Consider the following 18,752-nt stretch of genomic DNA (forward strand, 5'->3'; position numbering starts at 1 on the left):
TTGGCAGTTCTTCAGGAAGCTAAATATAGAACTTTCTTATGATCCAGTAATTCCTTTACTAGGAATATATTCAGAAGAACTGAAAATTGTGACATGTAGAGACATTTGCACACCAATGTTCACAGCAGTATTATTCACAATTGCCAAAAGATGGAAACAACCCAAGTGTCCGTAACTGATGAATGGGTAAACAAAATGTGTTATATACATATGATGGAATACTACACTGCAGTAAGAAGAAATGAAATTGGGACACAATGATAACATGAATGAACCTTGAAAACATTATGCAAAGTGAAATAAACCAGACACAGAAGAACAAATATTGCATGGTCTCACTAATATGAACTAAATATGAAGAATCAATGAATGGAGTTAAAACCTAGAGTATAGATTATTAGGAGATAAAGGAGGACCAAGAAGGGGTACTGATGCTTACTATACATAGTTTTAATTAACTTGATTGTAAAAGTGTGGAAATGGATGAGTTGATGGTAACACATTATAGTGAATTGAACTAATGTAGCCGGTTTATAAATGGGACTGTGGCTAAAAAGGGTAGTAGTCAAAGGATGTAAATGTCTTTTGAAAGAAAGCTAGAGAATATTCTAGGGACTGAATAATATAGTGAACTCAGAGATGGATGAGAATTGTGGTTAATAGTACAAATACAAGAATGTCCCCATATGAATTAGAACAAATGTACATCACTATTGTAATGTGGTAAGTATGTGGAGAAGCATGGGAAAAATACAATTAATGTAACCTATGGACTATAGTAAACAGCAATATTGTAATATTCTTGCATCATGTCGAAGATGTACTGTGTTAATAAGAGAGGGGTATGGGGAAAATATAACAATTGTACAGTATAGAACATAGTTAGTAGTAATAGTCTAATGATATTATCTCATAATTTGTAACAAATATTCCACAAGAATGTAGTGTGATAGTGGTGGGGTGTTGTATGGAAATTCCATACATGTGCATGATTTTATTAGAGAAGTTTACAATTTCTCTAATTAAAAATATAATAAGTATATATATATTTAAAATATTAAATATTAAAAATGCAGTGCAAAAAAAGTCTTTTTGTACATTTCCAACACTGTACACTGTACTGCAGCCAAAATTATTATCAAATCCTTGAGTTAACAAACCTCACTTTTGGAATGAAAACACCTCTGCTAAGTTTATGGAGGTATCAACCATTCATGAACTCTTAAAAGCTAATATATTATAATTAGCTCAGTCAGACTGTCTTCAACACCATTCATGAATCCCAAATTGACCTGGAAAGTGATAAAAGAGGATAGTAGGTGATTTGAGGACAAAAGTGCTATAGAAATAGATGATCACAAAAAGAAACACAAGAGAGGGGAAACCACTTTTTTCAACTGTGTTCATGAAAAGCAAATATGATAAATGTAATAAGAATTATAACATGTATCTTTTCTTTTTAAGATTTATTTATTTTTATTTATTTCTCTCCCCTTAACCCCACCCCCACCCCCCGGTTGTCTGTTCTCTGTGTCTATTTGCTGTGTCTTCTTTGTCCGCTTTTGTTGTCAGTGGCACGGGAATCTGTGTTTCTTTTTGTTGCATCATCTTGTTGTGTCACTCTCCGTGTGTGCGGTGCCATGCCTGGGCAGGCTGCACTTTCTTTCATGCTGGGCGGCTCTCCTTATGGGGTGCACTCCTTGCGCGTGGGGCTCCCCTACACGGGGGACACCCCTGCATGGCAGGGCACTCCTTGCGCGCATCAGCACTGCATATGCGCCAGCTCCACACGGGTCAAGGAGGCCCGGGGTTTGAACCGCGGACCTCCCATGTGGTAGGCGGACGCCCTAACCACTGGGCCAAGTCCTTCGCCCCTAAACATGTATCTTATGTATATGTCCTTAAAAATCCAGAAAGAGAAAAAAATTTGTAGATTGTCTCTCCTTGAAAATCTTCAAAATAATAGGTAAGCAATCTGTCTTGGATGGTTTAGATCATGCTGTCCAATACGCATATCGCTAGTAAGCACTTGAAATATAGTTAGCCCCAACAGAGATGGGCAATAAGCATAAAATCCACAACAGAGTTTGAAGACTCACTATGAAAAAAAAGAACGTAAAGTATCTCACTAACATTTTTGTATTGATCACATATTGAAATAATAATATGTGAAAGTATTTGGTTAAATAAAATATGCTATTAAAATTCATTTTACCTATTTCTTTTCCCTTTTTTTCATGTGGCTACTAGAAAATTTTAAATTACTTTGTGACTCGTATCTGTGGCCCACATTCTATTGGACAGTGTTAGTTTAGATAATCATATGCCTAGGGGCCAATGTGAGACCTAGACATTTCTTGTAGGCCTGTGAGGCTGTGGGAGTCTATGACTTACCCAACAGCCAGAGTGATTTAATTTTAAATTCTCACAATTTTGGAAAGTAAAGGAATGGTGACAGTATGTAAAATCACAGTTGATCTGTCCCACTATTAATATGGTTGAGAAGTTACCTTGCCAGGACCTCTACCCATTTAGATTTGGTCAGTTTTTCATGCTCTTCTTAGCAATCTGATATCTTGATTAGCCTGACAACTTGTTTTGAAATGGGAATGAGGATAGAGAGATTGGGATGGAAGGAGTCGTTGGTGATGACTTATAAAGAAAGCACAGGTCTCCTAGGACTTGCCACTTGAAAAAGGAATGAAATGAGAACATGCACACATGGATACATACACAGACACACGTATACCTGCATCCTCCTTTTCATTCAAGGTTTCTAGAGCTAAGATGACCCATTTTTATAACCCAGTTTAAATTAATCCTACATGAGACTCTCTTTTCCTAATCTTGACCCTGAAACAAACTGTGAGGGAGTGTATCAAAGGTTATATTTCTACCTGCCAAGGAGAAAGCACTTCTTTTTTTAGCATCATCAACTAGAGGAAAGAAAAGTTGGTCTGGATTTAGGATCAGCTTTGTTTGTGTTAAGGTTTGTTTCCCACAACTCTTGGTATTGGAGGAAGTCTTCTGATGAGGGAGGAAAAATTGAAATAGAAGGACAATGGTTTTAAAACCAACTTATCCTTTAAGAAAGGCTTAATGGCTTTTCCACTACTGTTGTGAGGGTTGCCTTAGGCAATAAAATGTACAAAAATACATTATAAAGCAGTGAGAACAGAATGAAGACCCACCTCCTCTGCACTCAGCTACAAAACTAAAAAAAGTGAAGAGACTTCTCCAAATTAGATCTCCATTACAGAAAAAGCATGTGACATTTAAGAGAAGGCACACATTATCTGTGGAACAGACACACTTCTAAATGGGTTAACTACTCTAAACTGGGAACTTGGAGTCCAGCCCAGGATATGAAAAATTTTTTTTTTCCTTTTTTGAGAACTACTTCCTTTCTTTCTAGTAATTTAGCTTGTTTCCACCAAAACTGGCTTGGCTGATAAAAGTGCATGGTGTCCAGTGTCAGAGAGAGCAGCTGCTGCGGCCTCATCATGCATGTGAAGGAAGGAGGCCATTGGGAAGAAGTGGACATGTCGAATAATGGTGTGTGCTTTAAGAATTAGCACAGTGCATTGTTTGGAAGGTAATTTGAAAAGAATTTCTTGGGATTCAATCTGCATAAACCCATTTGTTTTCCAAGGAGGCTTTCGAGTTGTGTCTATCAAGCCTGTCAGAACCTGGAAATTATCTGAGTGATTGCCCATTTCCAGTCCAATATCCCCTTTCTCTGATTGAGCAGAAAAGTTGTAATCGGTCCTATGAAATCATTTATCAAGCAGCTGCTAGGTATATAATGAGGTACTCTCTACCATAAAGAGAAAACAAGCAGAAGACATCATCCCTCCCTTTAAGTAACCTGAAATCTAATCAAGGCCTTAGAAAATAAACTGTAAAAGAAAAACATTAATTTGGTTCTTCAATAGTATACTCCTGGCCGAAATGTGCAATTACCTACAATCTAGACTAACTAAATCAGTGCTCACCACATCTCAGACATCCCACAAGCAAACCACTTCTCAAAGCCCTAATCAAAAGAATATTTAAGAAACAACTATATCCTTGGAATGACTCTGGCACATTTCCAAGAGTCAGAACAGGGCCTTTTGGAGATTCCATATTAAGTAGAAGCTTGAAGACTAAGATCCTAATTCCAGGTTCACCCTGACTTGCCTTACAACTTTGGTCCCCAATGCACAGCTTTTGCATCTGTTTTATCCCCAGTGAAATGCAAGCGGAGGTGACATTGTCAGAGGGTCACAGTTCTATCAACCTCTGAGATGGCCCTCATCCCCTGTGCTGAAGGGGTATGGGAATGGAGCAAAGAGAATTTCAACCCAGAGTCAAAGAGAGTGGGATAGGGACAAGGTTGACTCCCATCAGCCATGTTCTACCCCTGCTTTGTCACTGTGGTTCACAGCTCTCAGAAGCATCACTTACCACTGTGAGGGCCTTTACCTCATCAAAAGAAATTCCTCTTTTTTAATTTAAAAACTTTTTTAAAAACTGTTACTATTCACTTCCTCACTTGGAAAATTTCTAGAGGCTCCAAGCCAAATCATTGCTCATAAATAGTAATACTAAATAAGTAAGGATTGATCATTTTAATACATTTAGTCAGGAAGAGTGGGCTGATAGTGGGAGATAGGTAGACATCTTGCTTTTCCATAGGAAATAAAACAAGGGGATAGGATAAAGGAATATGGCAGAGATAAGTTAAACCAGAAGACTGTTCCTACATTTTAAACAGAACAAAGAAATTCCTGGTTTAGGTACTTGAACAGAAAGTCAAACTAGTATTATATAAATGAAAATGGCAAACAGCATATTTGTTAGGAAAAGTAAAAAATTTTACAGTGAAAGTTAAGTATCTAAAATATTAGCAAAAAAAGTCACTGAAATGTTTTTAATGACCTGCTTCTTCCTCTCTTCTGAAACAAATATTTTACATGATTTTAATGAAGAACTGTACTATTGGTCAACTATTTTGCTTCTGTTTGCTAACACTAGTATTAGCCTCAAATATGTTTCTTTTGAAAAGTCCCAACCTATAACCCCTTACACATAATATCTTTTAAAAAGCTCTCAGAGAGTGTCATCAGATAAGGTTTTTAGTTTCTATTCCATCATCAAACATTTCCAGAACGTTTCCTGCCATGCCATAATCCCAACAGGTCACCATGCTCAGAACTCAAGAGGAGGGAGAAAACAACAGCTATGCATGTAGCAAGCCTTAGACAACTTTCCTACTTATTCTTCTCCTACTCTGTACTGCAGCCGCCCACCACTAGCCAAAACATGATTTTGGTAAAATAATAAACACATACCTCTTTACAGGGATCAGAAGATAAAACCTTCTCTCCAGCCAAGGCTCAGCTCAAGAAGGACATCTCTTTTTAAAAGAATCTTCTGATAACCACCCTCAACATCAATAGGGATGGGATGCCCTTCCTCACACTCCAGTGACACCTCTACATCCCTCTATTCTAGGTATCACCACCCTGTATTTTAACTGTTGGTTTATTTTCTGTTGCCCTACTGGACTATAAGATCCTTGAAGGCAGAATCTGTATCTTAAGAGATTCTGGATCCCAAGGAACTAGCACAGGAGGTTCTAGCACAGAATAGGTACTCATTATATGCTTGATTAATGAATGGATTCAGCTATTGTTTATTTCTGAATAAATGAATTTGCACATGGCTGCACAATTTATAAAGAACTTTCACACACACTGTCACATTTGATACTAACAACAATCACTTACAGATGACACTGAAACTGAAAGAAATCAAATGACTTGACTAATATCACACAAGGAGCAGAAAAAGGATAATGAATGTTCTAACTAAACGATTTCAGCTATTTCTTATTAACATCTCAAATAGGCCCCTGCAACTTTAGATCAAAGGATTCTTTGGACCATCTGAATATTAAACTAATGTTGTTGGGTGCTTGATTTATAACACATTCCCACCATTGGCTCTTGCATGCCCCTCTTTGATTTTATTGATCTGTTTGTACATTTAAGTCTTTTTAATTATATAAACATTGGAGGTAAACCCTGATGTAAATAAATTCTATACTCTATTATGATTTAAGAGTTTATCAAATAACTATCCCAAAATAAAGAGAAAGTCCACGGAAGGAGCATTCTTCATGAATACTACTTCCTCATGTTTGGTGGTATCTAAGCACTCTCAGTACGATAATACCTCCATCAAAGAAGACGTTTCATTTCAGGTAAATGCAGTCCTTTGCCAGGTACTCATAAACACAGGCAGCAGTTACTGGCATGTGTTCAGGATGTAAAATAAGGATGAAGGATGTGAATAAGTGTGTGCTAGAGTAGAGGGAGAACTGTTATAATGTGAAGGGAGTTAAATCATGGCATATATGCTAAAAAATAAATCTCTCCTTTCTTCCATCATTCCATTCTCATCAGTATTTCATGTAGAAAGAAAAGAATTTTTATGCTGATGCCTTAAATTCCTTCAGAAAGGGACAGAGCCTTTTATTCCACAAGTAAAGATTTCTTCTGCCAAGATTTTGACTCCGATGACATTCAATAAATGTTTTCTAATTGAATTAGGAATATCAGACTGTAATCTTCACATTAAATTAATAGCTTTTGTGTATGTGTTTTGGTTAAAATGTAATCAATCTGCTAATATACCCAACTGGCTGATACAAGAGCCATCACCTTTGAGTTAGGGATGGAATATAAAGAACAGGAGTACATGAAATACCCAGAATGTAAGAAAAGAGAAAAAGCTGAAACCTACACTCCAGTCTAGAGTTGCTCTGGGCTCCTTCGCTGGACCATTTGCCATAGGGAGGCTGAGGGGATGTGCAGGAGCCAGGTGCTGAAGGCCAGTCCGGGAGATTGCTTTCCTGCAGCAAGGAGAAAGAAGTACAGAGAAAACCAACATCAGAAAGTAACAAAGAGCTCAGCATTTCCCATAGGGTAAAATGATGCCTGAGTTAGGCTTACACATCTGAAAATCTTTACACATGTCATAGAATGACCCACCTGAAGTTCACGGCAAACATAGACAGTGGCAGGTCTCAAAACATAAGGAGATTGAGGGGGCCACTTGGGGAAAATATTGCTCAAAGACCTGAAATTAAAATGCAAGCCCTTATTCAGGGTAGAGGACAGAAACGCAAGAACATTTACAGAAAAGGAACAAGGGCTTGGGACATTCACAATGCCTGGACAGTTTTTAAATCATGAAAAGCCGGCTCATTAAGGTCTTCTGCTAAAATCTTCCCAGCAAAATATTTTCCAAACTTGGTTATAGCTCAAAGTTCACTCTTGCTCCTCCTCTCAAGAGCATCCTTCTGACCCAGCAGAGGATTTACAACAGATAGCTTGAGATTCTAAATGATAAAAGACTGATTTGTGTCTGCCAAGAAACTACAGATCCTAACTGACCAACATCTTGAGGTCCACGGTAAAAGAAAACCAAGACACACTAGCTAGATTTTAGGTTTGCTGAGTGATAAACAACAAAATTCAGGTCAGAAAGGATGGAACAAATCAGGTGAGGTTGAGAAAGCCAGCCCAGAACTGGGCCTGCAAAGATAAGAAATAAGAGCATTTGCTCTAACAAGCAAATATGGCTATCGCTGTGCAAAGGGAAGGAGAGAGAAGAGCACAATGTGGAGAAAAGGAAATCTGTGTCTTCATCATGAATAATAGAAGTTCAATTTCTGAACAGCCTCATCAAATATGTCATTAACAAGTCTTGAGTTTATTTATGTATAACTGTTGATTTGTGCATTGACTTAGTGCCTCCTGGAAGGAACAGGGTCTTTGTCTCCATAGTTTATGTAACTATGGTCTGAGAATTATTGAATTAGAGTCAGATGGATCTTCTGATGCTGCAGTTCTGAGCCCTGAATAAATCTGAGGGAGAGGCACAGGAATTTGCAATTACACACTCTGCTCAGGGGTTTCCTTCTGTGTGCTAAAGTTTTCAAACTTTTCTTTATTGGTGCAAATAAGTTTGGACAGATGGAAGAAAAATAAGATCCTTCTAGGGAAAGCCTGAAAGGATAACATAAGAAACTTGATTCTTTACTTAATCTCCAGTTGGCTTGTCTCATATGACATGATCTTGTGTAAGAATCTGCTAGCTCTGACACTGGCCCTGCAGATATAGTGGATCCCAGGGAGGCTCAGACCCTCAGATTCCTTAACCCATCTCACTATAGAGGAACAAGGAAAGGAAGGAATTTCATTTCCAACAAGGGCTACAGACAGTGAAATGGGGGAGAAAGAAGGGGTGGTAGAAATTTGTATGGTTCGTTCTATGATGATTGAGCCATTGTAAAAGAAACTTGCCCAAGAGAGAAATAAGGGAAAAGGCTATTTCTTTTTAAACTAGAGCAGAATCTAAATGCTTTATTGGACCCTAAAAGGCAGATATCTCTCTATCATGTCCATTAACCTCTGCACACTCCATTCAGAAATGGAATTTATAAAATTGAGCATGTTAAACAGTGGCCCCCCCAAACCAGAGGAAAGTCTGAATATTTTCTAGAAAATAATCCTAGGTTGTGCAGCCATCTTATCAATTGCCAAGTATGTCTGTGAACTCAGTCACTGTCCAGCCCTGTTTTTGGCTCTCTCATATTCTTACACAGGAAGTCCCAGAAGTAGTGGATAGGTCTTCATTAGTTGGAAGTGATCATATCAAGCTTGCTGGTAACCTACTTTCAAAAGTTCCCACTTGGCAGCAAGCAATATACTAGCTTTATGTAATCCCCCAAAGAGTCATTACAAGGATTAAGATAGTCTGATGACACACCATTCTCTTTCCTCACTTTCATCAAGGCAAATAATTAACAACAGCAATTTTGGCCCCTCACCCCAAATTATATCCCATATCACTGAGTAATAAAGCAAGAGCAGTGGATGATTCTAACATGGGTATCCTCCATCCCCAAACTTCGGTCCTCCATCTAACTACAAGGAAATTCTCCAGCACTTTTTAGGTAGGACTCTTCCCCCCTTTTGAAGGGTTCTGTATGGTGATTCTGACTTACAGTTTTCATCACAAGAAAGCCAGAATTCCATGTGGTTGGAATCTTCATTTCAACCTTTGTTTCCGTAACAGTCACCATAACCTAAATTTAAGTGTTCTAACAACAACAACAAAAAAAAAACAAACAGCACTTCATCACAAAGCTTTAGTTAGAACAGTTAAAGACTATCTGAATCTTGGGCGAATTAAGGAAATATAAATACTTCGTCTTTTCATGAACAGCACCAGACAGTTGCAATCATGGAAAAAAAGGAAATAAAATGCTACTGTTAGGCACCAGTGAAAACCAGAGAACAAATGACTTTAACTTATCAGAAGCTGTAGATGCTGTCTATTACAAGCTGATTGCTCTTCCTAATTAAGAACTGCCAGGAGAGGCAAATTACTCAAATAATCAAATTAAGATGCAAGGAATGTACGTGTCTATGGAAGAGCAATGTGGTTGTAAGAGATGTACAAGCATTCAACTCTGGCTAAGCCCTGCAATGAAGATACAGTCAAATTATACTCTTTTCTAGCCTGTGAATAGAAACGTTTAAATGAGGGCTGCTGTTGATTATTTATTCCTCATTGTGGATGCAAATTTAAGGTTGGTTTTATATAACATTATTAGAAGAAAATTGTATATCTACTACACATATAAACATTAATTAAGAGGAAAAATAAGAAAGAAACATCAAAGTAGCTGCCAGTTTGTAACCATAAAAAGGTCTTATAAAAGGACATTACATAAGAAAGAGAATAGAAAAAATAATTATAGGCACTGGGGGAGGGGGTGCTTCTGATTACAACTTTCCATTCTCCTAAATAACTACGGAAGAAAATTCTTTTTCTTCTGACAGTTTATACATATATATGCACACACACACATTCTCTTCCAAAATAAAAAAGCAATTTCACTGTTTCTCAGATCTCAAATAAAATTAGTGTAAATTATTTTGCTATTTGGATTTGTCTTGGTTGTGAAAGATAATATTTAAGAGTCTGGTAGAACTTCATGTGTGGGAGGGTGGGGGAGCAGGGGGCTTTATACTACAATTTGCTCCAATAAAAAAAAACAGTGCATTTTCTACTTCTCAATCTTTCCTCCTACTCAGAACCCTCCCAAGCCTATAACCTGCAAAACCTGAAATACCAATGATTCTTTCCATTAATTTTGCAATAGCACTTTGTAGGGGATGACTATAATCACGACAGAACCTTTTAAAAGGAGAGCTGCAATATTAACTGTGAAATAGATATGAAAAGAAAATGTTCTATAATGCACAGTTTCAAGAGCATGAAGTCACAGTTTATGTCAATTAACTGACATGAAAGACCTCTAACATATTTAAAGTATAAAAGCCATCATGCATTTTAAATAGCATTCTATTATTTCCTTCACTTCATTCAATAAGACTATAAACTCCTAAAGGACAAGGTTCAATTCATCTATTAATTGTATTACATACTAACCCAGGGGCAGACACAACACATATTCAATAAATGTTCTCTGAATTAATGAATGAACTTGACCAAGAAGCCAAGCATAACAGCTTGCTAATTAGATCAAGGGCTGAAAAATCTGATTAGGATGATTTGAATTATTATCACAGGCCTTACATTTCAGTGATATTCTTCCTTGAAAGGACCAGTAATCCTTCAAAGCAGTTCTTTAAAGATAAAGGCAAACAGAGGAAGAATCCAATGTGAAGAACCCTAAGAGATATCAGAATGGCGTTGTGGTCATTAGAATGGATTCCTAGTGTGGCAACATTTGTAAAGGGTAAATGAGCTTTAATATTTTTACACTTTCTTTACTGAAGGAAACATTCACTATATACTCTTCATCAGCAGAACTGAAAAAGAATTACGGTAAAATATTTTTAAAATAGCAATTGCTTAGCCAGAATACCCCTTAATAAATTGCCTGTTCTGCAAACTTCTCTCAATTATCTCTGATTCCATTCTAACTAAATATTTATATGGCTCCCATATTCTATTCAACTCCATCTTGCCAACTTTATCTCAAGTGAATTTACGTGTGATGAAAGAGAGATCTCAGGATCCAGATGACTAGTGGAGAAGGACCAGAGAATCAAAATTAGATCCAACTGTCTAAAAAGTTACCTGATATTTCATTTTAATTTCCCAATCCTGAAAGAGATAGCTTAATCACTGTGCTTATGTTGGTGTGTTTTCCCCTCTATACTGTATAGGTACTAAGTTTGCACTCAAAGCAGTCCACAATGCTTTTTCGTTGATCAAGACAAACTGCCCACATTGATGATAGTCCATATAGTAAAAAATTGCCCAAAACCCCACACCAGTTTCAAATATTCCAGCAAAGATTTATGTAAGGGAACAAACTTTGTATAATTATTTGAGCCTATATCCTAACTCTGTGTTATATATGAACTAAAGTACTTTTTGACAATTTTAACTTATAATGACATTTCAAGAATACAACTACTTTGGAAAGGCAAAGCTGTGTTTAGTTTTGTTCAAAACTTTTATCCTGAGAGTTGAAGGTCATTCAGAAAATCACTTTTGGTATTTGAATCTGTGCCTGTATTAAGAATAATAAAGATATATTGTAGCAGTGATTCCCCAACAGTTTTGGAGACCTTTGCTGCAGTGGAGGTGGAGAATCAGTGTATTAAAAAGCTTCTCAGGTGTAATGTGCATACTGAGCTGAAAACCTCTGTTCTGCATACATGCAGCAACTTTATGAATACTTCATCGTGTCTGCTAATGTAATTAATCCCAGACATTTACATATTGAAATACATTAATTTATCCAACAATGCATTTATAGAAAGTATATTTTATGCCAAGCAATGTTTTAGATGTGTAGGAAATATGAACGAAAAAATGGACATAAATCACTCCCTTTGTAAAGCTTACATTCTAGCAGGAAACATATTCTGCCAGGCACTAAAACATTCTGCATGCTTTAAGTCTTACAACAATGAGGAAAGTACTTTTATTATCCCTATTTTATAATAAAGAAATTATAGCACAAAATGTTTATGCTACTTGCCCAAGGTCACATAGAAAAGAGCAATCCAAGTGAGATTTGAATTCAGGCACCTAATTCCAGATTGAATGTACTTAACCATTACACTACCCATAGTTTTATGTTATGCTGATAGCACACACGTACATAGAGAGAGAACGGGGCATACCATACAATCAGCCTTTTACTAATTGTCTAATCTTCTAATCACCTCAACTATAAATATTTTATTTCCACAATAAGAATGTAAGCTTCTAACTGGAGAATGGTTGTGTTTGGGAGTCATTAGAGCACAGAGGATAAGAAGACTCCTTACCTCAGCATTTAATGTGATCAAGATGACTGACTTCTCCTAGCTGCAGGTTCCTTATTTGTAAAATAAGAACAGTATCACCCTATTCAGAGTAGTTGGCAGAGTTAAAAGAAATGTGTGCAGAATGCCTGGCACACAGTAAGCACAATAAATGGTTACTGATATTATTATACTCTTACATACTTCACACATACTACATTATCTAGCCAAAGCTAGTGTGGTGGTTTGGAATTGTATGCACCCAAGAAAATCATGTTCTTAAAGTTAATCCATCCTTGTGGGTATAAACCTACTGTAAGTAAGACTGATTGATGAGGTTACTTCAGTTAAGGCACGGCCCATGGTAGATCTTAATCCTCTTACTGGAATCCTTTATAAGAGAATGAAATTCAAACAAAGAAAGAGAAAGGGAAGGAAGAAGCTAAAATCAATCAAACCCAAAAAAGAGGGGAAGAGACCAACAGATACCACCATGTGCCTTGCCATGTGGCAGAGGAACCAAGGATCACTGGCAGCTGGTCTTCAAGAAGAAAGCATCACCTTAAGGATGCCTTGATTTGGACATTCTCATAGCATCAAAACTGTAAGCTTGTAAGCTATTAAACTCCCATTTTGCTAATAAAGCTAATAAAGCCAACCCATTTTATGGTATCTGCTTTCAGCAGTCTAGCAAACTGAAGCAGCAAGGCACATGATAAATCTCTGAATAAATATGTGCTTTTTATTTTATTGCTCTTAAATACTCCAAGTTCCCTAGACACTTCTCTTTATTCAATGAACATTTAACAAGCTTCTACTCTGTGTCAGCAGTTCAAAGGGGTTATTCAAATAGGAGATTCTTCTTCTGGACATGCTAAATAATTCTATGATTGCCAACAGAATCATTCATCTCCCTGCCTTGCCTACATTCCTGCTATAAAGTTAAAAAGCACCACATTCTCCCTTTAAACAAATTTACCAACATTTAAAAATATTCAATCCAAGTGTCACTGGAATTATTTAATTACATTAATACATATAAATGCAATACCAGAAAGGCATTTTTTTAAATCTGTAAAGCAGATTGACTGCTAAATGCCCCTTCTGAGAACTTGTGAACTCATCTGTTAGGCAAGATTTATTTTCCAAGCATAATTCATCATAACCACATCTACAAGGCAATGCTAGTATGAGCTTGGTGTTGGGATGTGGCAGTAGACCTCATTAAAAAACAAGATGAGATTTCTTAACGGGATTCTCTCAGTAGTTAATTACATTCATCTCCCTAAGGTATTCTTTGAGGGGAAAAGTAATCCTTGGGAATGGAGAAAAAGTAATCATACTTCAAAACAAGACCCAAAGTATTATAAGGGTAGGTTAACTGAAAAATGTTGAGATCTCTTTTCCAATTGCCCCAGTGAAACTGTGGGTACCTTCCTATAATAATGCTACCCTTCCAGAAACCAGTAATCCTAAAACAGAAAAGCATCCCCATGGAAAACCTCTGTTAAAAGCAACATTGTCCGACAAATACAAAGTGTGCATCTGACAAAGTTTTACTTAACTTATTTAACTAATGAAGTAACCAAAAGGAAAGACAAATGTAAACTCAGGGTATGCATAAGAAATTGAGATTTATAATGGGCATTCAGGAAAGAAATGCCTAAACACATTACAATTCGATATATGTAAGACTGATTAACTCTCTCAGTTTAATAAGACCTTAACCCTATGACATTAACTTCTCTTTTGGTTGATAAATTAAAAATAACATGTTAGCTTTTTATAGGTTAACCTCTAATCTTCCAGGGCTATAAACTGTCAGCACCTCTAACAGTTCAGATCATTTATTAAATATATAGAGACCACAAAATTAGGTACCTAAGAGTGCCAGATGATAGTTTAGTACTAAGTAACAAGGTTCTGCTTTTACTGGAGCAGGTTAATTTGAGTATGTTCCAACATAATAACATATTTAAAAATCAAACAGAAACCATTCTCCCTTTGTCAAAATCCAGGATAATTTCATTATCACTACCCATGGTTCAAACTATTAATGAGGATTCCTTGTGTGGTATCCCGAGCTGTAGGAATATTCTGGAAAACTTCTTAAATAAATGAACTTACTCCTCCAAGCAATAATACTATTTTATTGGGTACCTAGTATGGATTCTTATAATCAACTTCTCCTAGATTGGGTTTCTTAGGAAACAGACCCTGAGCCAGAAATTTTCAGGAGATTTAGTGAAGAATGCTTGTGGAAACACCCGTGAGGGAGTGAGGCCTGGCAAAGTGGGAAACTGAACACAAACCTTAGTTGATCCTGCAAGAAGTTCTAGAGCTGAAATGGCCCTTCAGAGTTGTCCCAAACTGAGGCAGAATTTGAACCTCCACATCAACTCATCTTTGGGTGTGAGCAGTCCTGGCAAGTGTATAACCATGAGCAAAAGACTCTTACAAAAGGAGCAGTGCCTGGGAAGGGACTCAGCTGTAGATCATCAGCAGTCAACACTCCTGGGGGAAATGAGTGGGAAGATCCCAAGGAAATGTAAGCATCACACCACAGCATCCACTACGCTCCTCTAATATTCATGACAAATTTATGGAAGAGATAATTTTATCATGCTTATTTTACTGATGGGATAATAGACATTAGAAAGTTTAAGTAATTTATATATGCTATACAGTTGATAAGTGATAAGGCAAATATTGGAGCCCAGTTGTCTGGCTCCAAAAGCTCCACTACTATGCACTCCATCTGAAAGGGAGAATAAGGGGGGGAAAATGGAAAGGACATAGAAGGAAGAGGGAGAGAAATCCACAAATAGTACAAGCCAGGATATGCAATGGAATGTGACCAGTGAAGTGTCTTCAAGGTGGAATGGCTAAAGAACATCTTAAAAGATCAGTCTGCAGTTCTTTTGGAAGCCACTGTATTGCTGTAATGGAAACACATCCTTTGTCTCCATCCCCCGTATTTCCCACTCACACTCAAATCTATAGCAAAGTCAACTCTTTGCCTTAAATGAGTGGGCTTTTATAAATGTGGAAATTGAAGAAGGAGATGAATTTTACAATGAATACAATGAATACAAAATAGACGTTGACTAATGGTATAGAAAGATCATCCAAAATTGAGGAAATTTAGAAAAAACATGAGCTTGGGAACAGAAATAACCTTAAGCATATAAGCTCTCTGGGAATTCAGAGAAACTTTAGGGGAAATGATTTAGATTTCCACAAGGTTGCTCCCAGTAAAACTATCAAGAGGGAAACAATAGCTTTAGAGTCTCCTCCCCATCTTCGTACTAACACACTGCTCCCTCTCCCTTGCAATTTGCAATCTCCCTAGCATCTGTGTTTTCTAAATCAAGCTCTTGCTCAACTGATTGTACCACTGAATAGATCACCCACCCAGTACAATGGAAAGTACTTTAGGATGTGTCCTTCGCCAGAGTATCTGCATTCTCAAAAGAGACTCGAAATAAAAATAAATTAAAAAGGAGAAGGGAAAAAAGCAAAGCTTGCATGACCCAAAGGAATGGAGTCAAATGACATTCAAATAAGTTAAAGTAATTTGCCTAAACAAGGCAGAGAGAACTACTGCTAGAAAGAATAGTTCATGTAAAAATAATGGGGGAGGGGAGATTGTGGTTAGAGATTTAAGGCCTCTACTAGGCATAATGGCTAGGTTTACAGAGAGACCCAAGAGCACACCTGCATGTTGAGAAAAAGCACTGCCATTCCTCTTGTGTCAGTGAGGGGAGGGTCCTGGCAGAAAACAGACTTTAGTAAAAGGTCCACTTAAAAGTAGTGAGAGAAAACACAACCACCTGATTTCCAGAATTACTCTTAAGCTAAAGAAATCAAGAGCATGTGGTATTGAAGAAAAAGGATTTTGAGGCACCCAGGGACTAGAGATCAGCAGAAAGGTTGTATTGGTGCACTAATCCATAATCAGTATAAAATTATTCTAAATCTCAGCCTTTTCTTCACTGACAAAGGAAGTCGAGACTCATCAACTTCTCAAATATCTTATTTTTCACATCCTTTTAAATGTTTTTTTCTTTTTTTCAATCCTTTAAAATTTATTAGAATTTCTTTTCTTGATATCAGATATTTTAAACACATTTGAAACTCTTCTAAATTTTCCTTGGGATCAAGTTGGCTCCCAGAAATCAAATTACTATCTATGTCCTCAAAGCCAGAGACAAGTCACTGACACAAGAATTGATGTATCTTTTAGTGTTACTAATCTGTGTTCGGCCTGGAAAGAGGGAGAGAGAGGGAGAGAGAGGGAAAGAGAGGGAGAGAGAGAGAAAGAGAGAGAGAGAAAGAAAGAAAGGTAAAGAGAGGCCCAGGTAAAGAGTGAAGTGCTTTATTTAAGGTAAAATAGCTAGCTTTGTGATAGAGCCAGGAATAGAAATCAGATCTCTTCATTCCAGTCCTGTTTGGTCACATTGCCATTATATGATTTCAGCCATCCTTTCCAGATCAGCTTGTAGGTATCTATGTTCTTTCCATTTTTCCTTGCCTTCCAGTAACTAACTTATCACTGTCCAGATTCGCCTGCTTTGTGTGTCCTGAAAGCATGCTTGCAAATAAAGCAATAATAATAAAACTCTCTGCAATCTAGAAAGAAAACTATCTCTTCAATCTGATAAAGGGTATGTGTGAAAGATCTATAGCTAACATCACACATTATGGTGAAAGAGTGAATGTTGTACCCTAAAACTGAAACAAAGCAAGGATGGCAGCTTTTGTCATGATGTCTATTCAAATTATACCTGAGGTTCTAACCAGTGAAATACAGAAGGAAAAAGAAAGAAAAGTAAAGAAAAGGTTTACAAATTGGGGAGAAAAAAGTGAAGCCTGCTTCATTTGAAGATGGCATGGTTATGTAAAATCTCAAGTAATCTACAATAAGTGACCAGAAAAGATATATGAATTTAAAGGTCATAGAGCTTTAGAGGCCATATACAAAAATAAACTGATTTCTATACATGATCAACTACAAATTGTAAAATGAAGTTTAAAAAAATACCATTATCAATGGCACCCAAAAACATGATTTATTAATGTAACAAAACATGTATAAAACATTACAGTGAAAACTGCAAAACATTACTGAGAGAAAAAAAAGAAAGAGAGAGAGAAAGAAAGATAGAAGCCATACTTGTGTATTGAAGTATACAATACTATTAAAATGCTGAATCCTCCCAAAGTGTTCTATAGATTTTATACATTCATTATCAAAACCTAACTGATTCAAGAATTTATATGAAAATGAAAAAGACATAAAATAGGCAGAGCCATCTTGGAAAAAAAGAAAAGAGTTGGAAGAATTTCACTACCTGATGTCAAATTTTACTATAAAGCTAAAGAAATCAAGGGCATGTGGAAATGGAGAAAGAACTGACAACTAAATCAATGGAAAGGAATAGAGATTCCAGAAATAGATCTATGCGAATACAGCTTTTGAAAAATGCACCAAAACAATTCAGTGGAGAAAAGATTGTTTTCTTAACAAATGATGCTGGGAAACTAAATAACCATAAGGGAAAAAATAAATCTTGATCCTTACCTCATGCCATACACAAACATTATTTCAAAAGGAATCAAAGGTCTAAACCTAAACCCTAAAACCTTAAAGCTTCAGTAGCAAAACAAAGGAGAATACCTTCATGACCTTGGAGTAGGTAACGTTTTTATTAGTTAGGATACAGAAAGTTCTAACCATGAAGTAAGCAATAGACAAACTGGACTTCATTAAAATTAAAAACTTCTACTTATCCAAAGATATGCAAGGATAGGACTTTAAAAAGATGTTCTTTCAAAAGAGCAATAACACTGGAAAAAATTGTCAAAATCAGTTTTTTTTCAGAACTCTGAAAATTAACCAAAGGTTTACAACAATCTGAGAAGCATTCAGTCGAGAAAAATGACTGCATTTCAGTAAGAGCTTTGTGGCATCTGGACTTGCCACACACACACCACCCTCTCCCCTGCTCTTCAAAAGCACCAGAAGCCAACATCTCCCCATCACAGTGGAACCAGCAACCTAGCAGAAATTGGAGGAGGCAGAACAGGTTAGAAGCTCCCTTAAAACAAACATCATTCTCAGAGAAATGACATTATTTAACATGTCTGATATTCCCTAGATACCCTCATTTGAATGGCTCATTTTTATTTGATCTGAATCAAACCTCACTCAATGAAAGCACACTTTCCACAAAGCCATTTTTAAAAATAGTTAGCAGGAAATGTTTAACATCATAGCTGCCTAAAGTGGTGATATTAATTAGGGTAAATAAGAAGCTAAGTCAAAAACTTAAGAGGAAAAGCTGGAAAATGAGACGTCTTTATGATGCTTTGAAAAACTCTGACATAATCCTAGGAATA

The 18,752-nt window shown here is 36.7% G+C and overlaps 1 protein-coding gene across 5 annotated transcripts in view; it reads right to left on the reverse strand.

The window, feature by feature from the left end:
• Positions 1 to 18,752, reverse strand: part of DGKI (diacylglycerol kinase iota) — a 501,434-nt gene that overhangs the window by 325,002 nt on the left and 157,680 nt on the right. For all 5 annotated transcript variants that reach the window (XR_009185891.2, XM_071215292.1, XM_058297427.2 and 2 more), the window contains one exon: positions 6,793 to 6,901. Coding sequence is in view for 4 of the 5 variants with exons in the window: in XM_071215292.1 (XP_071071393.1) it covers positions 6,793 to 6,901 (109 nt within the window). In the remaining variant the exon portion in view is untranslated. The remainder of the gene's footprint in view (positions 1 to 6,792; positions 6,902 to 18,752) is intronic.

Source organism: Dasypus novemcinctus, chromosome 5 (genome assembly GCF_030445035.2).
Source record: "Dasypus novemcinctus isolate mDasNov1 chromosome 5, mDasNov1.1.hap2, whole genome shotgun sequence".
NCBI lineage: Eukaryota > Metazoa > Chordata > Mammalia > Cingulata > Dasypodidae > Dasypus > Dasypus novemcinctus.